This window comes from Neoarius graeffei, chromosome 13 (assembly GCF_027579695.1).
Source record: "Neoarius graeffei isolate fNeoGra1 chromosome 13, fNeoGra1.pri, whole genome shotgun sequence".
Taxonomy (NCBI): Eukaryota; Metazoa; Chordata; class Actinopteri; order Siluriformes; family Ariidae; genus Neoarius; species Neoarius graeffei.
This window is the reverse complement of record NC_083581.1, coordinates 68124614-68130834: the sequence shown is the minus strand read 5'-3', so window position 1 is coordinate 68130834 and position 6221 is coordinate 68124614. Positions and strand designations below refer to the sequence as shown.

The 6221-nt window shown below is 39.9% G+C and overlaps 1 protein-coding gene across 2 annotated transcripts in view; it reads right to left on the bottom strand.

Annotated features, from left to right (window-relative positions):
* Nucleotides 1-564: 564 nt before the first annotated feature.
* The window catches only part of kif1b (kinesin family member 1B), a 286078-nt gene continuing 280421 nt past the window's right edge, over nucleotides 565-6221 (bottom strand). For both annotated transcript variants that reach the window (XM_060938404.1, XM_060938403.1), the window contains 3 exons: nucleotides 5004-5103; nucleotides 3142-3264; nucleotides 565-1063 (listed from right to left, as the gene is read on the bottom strand). In XM_060938404.1, coding sequence (XP_060794387.1) covers nucleotides 944-1063; nucleotides 3142-3264; nucleotides 5004-5103 — 343 coding nt within the window. In that variant the 3' untranslated portion in view covers nucleotides 565-943. The remainder of the gene's footprint in view (nucleotides 1064-3141; nucleotides 3265-5003; nucleotides 5104-6221) is intronic.

Genomic DNA, 6221 nt, shown 5'->3' with positions numbered 1-6221 from the left:
TTGCCAGAGGTCCATAACCAGGGTCCGTAACCGGGGTCCATATTGTACGATACAGACGTGCTCACCAGCCAATCAGAGCGCAGGATTTGATGGAAACCGGACCGCGAAAAAAAAAAAAAGACGTTATGTTATATACGAAGGAAAGGAAACGCAGAACCGAACTAATAAATATTGGTGGTCAGCGAGCACCTCGGTGTGATCAGCTGTTCATTTAGCAACAGAACGTCAGCATAACTGTCAGTGCACGCTCAAAAGTAAACCTGTGCATGCACACAGACTTCCTCTGTCTGCTTGACTGCACGACACGAGCGATATGCACATTATTTGCTCGGGAATTCCCTCAAATTGAATAACTTCCCAGCCACAGAATTGCCTGATATTTTGAGAAATTACAGAAATAAAACATATAATCACAATGACCAAATTTCAGAACGAACTAAATTTCACCGAGTTTATGAAATCGAAAGGCCGTCTAGCTTTAACTATTAGTGTAAATAGAAAACATCTAAAATATTAAAATAGCAGTAAACAGTGGACAGCAAGTCAATAAAGAGGACAGGCTAATGAAAACAGCAAGGAAGTCTTTATTTAGCCGAATACAGTGCAGTAATATACTGTAGTGCAGGTTTAACACTGAAGTCTGATCTCTACAGGAGCAAGACCTCAACACCACTCTAAGTGTCTCCTACTGCTACCTTACAGAAGGACAGATGGTTGAAATAGTGTACACAGTTACACACCATGACCTTATATTCCACCGTTAATGGATCGCTAAGTTAATTCAAAGCATAAAAAAAACAACAACTTGAGTAATCTTGAAATAGGACTGTATTTCAGGATAGAAGAAGTGCGGGAAGCATGTGTCTTGGTCAGGTCACATGGTCTCTGGTCTTGATTTCAGATGATGGCCTTCTCTGCTCTTTGCTGGACAGGATTTCTGACTCTAGGCGTTGTAAGATGTTGAGGATACGTTCCCACCATGGCCTGTCCAGTTGGTGTGGACGAACTGGCCAGGATTTGAGAGCAGCTCATATGTGTGGGCACCGAAGTAGTCCCTCTGAGCCTGAAACATAGAGTGATGGTTATTATTGAGGGTTACCATGTTGGCATACTACCACTGGACATAAACATGGGTGACATGAAGAGGAATTTGAAGTAAACAAGCTGGATTTCCAGTGAAGGTTGAAGCTTTTAAATTCATTTATGAAAAAAAAAAAGAGCAAAAGAAAATGTAAATTAATCCGTTTCCATCAGCTACGGTCATATTAAAATTGGGGAAAAGACTGACCCTGTGTCCGAAATCGCTCGCTCGTTCACTACTCCCTACTCACTATATAGGGAATTACTACACTAAGTAACTTTAAAAACGCACATTGATAAAACTTGCTGAATTCGTGCTGAGTTTATCTCAAGAAGAAAAGAAATGTAATCACAATGGAAAAATAACTTCGTTCCGCCTGAATAAGTTCCAAATCTGTGCTCAAATCAGAATTTAAGGGAGTTGTACTCAATAACGTACGATATGACTCGGGTAGTCAATGACATGGACAGGCTTTAATTTTCAAACAAATTTTGCATACACTGTACACACACAATCTTGCCTATAAATACCCGGGGGAAATGATGGGAAAATTGTCATTATTGAAGATGCCACGCCTAAGCCAAAATCAACGTGAACAGGCCATCGGGATGTTGCGTGCCGGAAGTACACAGACAGAGGTCGCCCGGCACTTCGGTGTTCATCATTCGACCATTTCCCATTTGAGTCAGCGTTACAGACAGACAGGGAGCACCAGGGATCGTCCACGCCCTGGTCAGCCTCGAGTCACGACGCCAGTTCAGGATCAGCACATCAGGCTAGCTCACCTCCGTGACAGATTCCTGACACCCTCAGTCACTGCTGCTGAGACCCCTGGACGACACAGACCCAGAATCTCCAGCATGACGGTCCGAACATGGACCAACTGTCACTTTGAATTTTTTTATTGTGAATTAATTATTGAGTTTGACAATAAAATGTCCTTTATCGATGTTTCAAGATGTGTGTGCATTACATACAATATCATAAATTTCAAATATATGCATGGATCTAAAGTGATATTGTGTTGAATTCCATTGTGCGTTTTTAAAGCTACTTAGTATATATAGAGGACCACATACTGGGCTCATTGGTAAAATGAAGAAACGCTTTCGGACACTAGTCTGTCACGCTGGTATTTACGTCATCACTGTCGCACGATTAAAACGTGTCAGATCAGTCGGCTGGTGGGTTTTCAAAATAATAAATACATGCATGTGTTTTGATGATAAATCCATATTATACTGAGCGTATAATTTCCCACATTAACCAATACAAAGTACCTGCATCTTTCAGTTCTTTTAAATCAAGGCTGAATACTTTCTTCTTTGCCGCTGCCTTTTATTAAATCAAATTTGAGACTTTGATTTCTTCCAGCGCGACCGCAATGCATGATGGGATATATTGCTTTGGTTAGTGACTATCGGTTGTACACTACTTTTCATGATGCATTGTGGGATACTTTCAGTGCACTAGATAGGGTGTAAATAATCCTCACTAAGGTTTCAGACAGCACTACAAAATGGCGTCCTCACTATATAGTGCCCTGTATAGTGAGTAGGGAGCGATTTCGGACACAGGGTGTGTATGTGACAAAGAGAAGGTCACAAATATGACCCATGCAGATGTAAAAGATTGCAAGAATCAATTCATCAATCGATCAATCTACAAGTTAGTGAAAACATGTCTGCTCTGAGAAACTGATAAACTTGCGTTCAACTAGAAAGAGGATGAAATTAACCAATTAATGACATTAGAAAATGTACAGCATTGTTGTCAGACAGGCAGTGAACGTGAGCTCTTGTGCTGCTGGACCCATCAAAGTTACAGCTCTCAAGTGTGAAAGATGAGATCTACCAACATGGCCAGGTCAGGGTTGGTGGTGTGGTCAGTGCAGCAGTGTGAACAGGTCTGACCTGAGTTTCCCAAAATCATCGCAGCACAAAGATCATCGTTAAATGGTCGACGGAGCAGCACACTGAACACACTCTCTCCTAGTTAGGATGCTCTTAGTGTAAAGAGGCTTTTGGGAAACCCACCCTGTTCTGGAGTAAAGGCCTTACCTGCAGCAGGTTAGCAGGGAGCATGGCGTGTCTGTAACCGTCATAGAAGGACAGTGCGGTGGTAAAGGAAGGCATTGGGATCCCCAACTGAACTCCTGTACTCACAACTCGCCTCCACGACTCCTACAACATGAGAGACCCATATCAGTCGTAGCTGGCAGTGAGTATTACTGTCCAATTTATTACAAATCAGAGGTGGACAGTAACGAAGGACATTTCCTTGAGTATCTACTTTACTTGAGTATTTTTTTTTTGGAAACTTATGACTAACTTCACTACGTCTGAAAGACAAATATCGTACTTTTCACTCCACTACATTTCTATCAAGGTCCTCGTTACTATGAAACAGCTTTGAAAGTGGATATTTTTTCTTTTCTTTTCTAAAACGTGATTGTTTTTTTTTTTTTACCCAGGTGACACTGAGACAGCCTATCAGTAATCACTAGGGTCACGTCACGTCCATAGACTGTATAAAATCAAGTTCAATGATTTCTCAGCAGCGTTATTTGAACACGATCAGTTGACGGCAGAATGGAAGGAGGCGGTTCTTCTGGGGAACGCACGCACTCATGGCTTTACCTAGAACCCATGTTTCAGTTTTCAGAAAGGATTAAAGATTTGTTTTAAACGTTTGCTTAAAACGAACCACATCACGGCCTACAAAAGCCCGCCGTCCAACCTGCGGCAGCATATTGAGGGATCTAAATGTTTTAATTCCAAGAGAAAGCTTGCAATGAAGTTGTCTGTGCTTTTAGAGCTAGCGATAACGTTGCAAACGTAGCTATGCAGTCTGGTTAGTCAAATGACTTTCTATGGATTTGTCCGCCAAGTTGCCGTAGCCTTGTCCATGGCTAACGTTTACACATAGCTAGCTAACTTGGACACAGTTAGCATGTAAAAATGGAGTTACGCTAACATGAATAACGTTAACTTATTTGAAGTCCTTTCAGAAATGTGTTTCAGCATAATCTTGCCAAATAAACAGAATGTAGAAATCTGTGTTTAAAGGTGTTTATTCTACAGGTTCTACAAGCTAGTCAGTAAATCCAGTCGGTTGCTTCAGAGGCGTTAGTTTTGTAAGAGTTGTGGCAATAATACAACAATGCGTTGACAGAAAATGTACTTTTAATATTTAAGTATTTTTAAAAGCAAGTACTTCAGTACTTTAAGTAAATATACACTGCTGTTCAAAAGTTTGGGGTCACTTTGAAATGTCCTTATTTTTGAAAGAAAGGCACTGTTCTTTTCAATGAAGCTCACTTTAAACTAATCAGAAATCCACTCTATACATTGCTAATGTGGTAAATGACTATTCTAGCTGCAAATGTCTGGTTTTTGGTGCAATATCTCCATAGGTGTATAGAGGCCCATTTCCAGCAACTCTCACTCCAGTGTTCTAATGGTACAATGTGTTTGCTCATTGCCTCAGAAGGCTAATGGATGATTAGAAAACCCTTGTACAATCATGTTAGCACAGCTGAAAACAGTTTAGCTCTTTAGAGAAGCTATAAAACGGACCTTCCTTTGAGCAGATTGAGTTTCTGGAGCATCACATTTGTGGGGTCAATTAAATGCTCAAAATGGCCAGAAAAATGTCTTGACTATATTTTCTATTCATTTTACAACTTATGGTGGTAAATAAAAGTGTGACTTTTCATGGAAAACACAAAATTGTCTGGGTGACCCCAAACTTTTGAACGGTAGTGTATGACTGGAGAACTTTCACTTGTATCAGAGTAACGTTTGACCAGTGGGATCTGTACTTTGACTTAAGTAATGAAGTTTGGTACTTTGTCCACCTCTGATTATAATATCATTCTAAAATTGATAGTTTTCTGTTTAGCCAACTCCATGTTCTGTACCTGACAGTCCTGTACAGCCTGACTGAAGAAGCTGTCGAGTAACAGATTCTGGAGCTCTGGATCCCGGTCGAATGCCTCCTTTATTTTCCCCAAGAACACACTAAATACACAAAAAGAAGCACATCATCCATACAAGTCACTCTGGAGTAAATTTAATTCGGTCTGCTTAATGAAATAGAATGAACATATACAGTGCTTCACTCTGCCCGAGAGTAAAGGGGCCGCCATTTCCAAATAGATTTTCCTCCCGGTTTTTGGTATTTTTTTTTTTTTTAGACTATAAGGACTGAGATAATCTGAAATCTGCACCTAGTGCAGTTTCTGAGTGACAAAAAAACTCTTCTGATTTTATCCGAATGTCTCGCTGCAATTGGCTGAGAGTCCGCGCTCTAAACCACAGAGCAGCTAGTGGCACAATATTTCACATACTGTTTAATATATGTGAGATTTGTAAAGTATAAAACACAAGGAGTCGTGCTGTTCTAGGAAAATAATCAATGTCTGGACTGCGTGATATGACAATACTATACTGATAGGATAATTTATGTCACAATGGAAGCAGATAATTTGATTTTAAAATGTTGTTTACAGTCTATGTTAACAAAATTTCACAGATTTTTTTACATTTAATATTGTGGAATGTCTGCAAAATAAGTTCATTCATGTCATCGCTCTTTTTTTTTTTTAAAACTTGCTTATTGATCAAAGACAGTCAGCATAAAAACCATTCAGAAACACGAAATTGGAGTTACTAAAATGACAAGATGAAAAATCCACAGCATATATACTTGCACATACAGACGGTAGCAAAACAAAACATGATTAAAAAAAGGGGGGGGGGATTGTTCTCTTGTCTCAAAACATTATTCGTAAGACAGGGCTCCATCTCTTCAAGAGTTTCTCGCTCTGGAGCCTCAACTTGTGAGTTATGTCTTCCATTTTATAAAGTTCCCATACCCACTCCTTTCACAACTGAAATGTTGGGACATTGGGCTTCAGCCAATTTACCGTGATTCGACCAGTGCGGAGTAAATATCATCCCAGTATTTCTTCAGTTTCTCACAAAACCAAAAGGTATGAACAAAGTTTGAGTCAGTTTCTCCACAATTCCTCCATCAATTACTGGTGGCTGATGTGCCATACTTTCCTGTTATGTGCGGTGTCCTGAAGTATCTATCATTTTCCATTTGAATTCTCTTGAACTATTGGAGTAAGTCA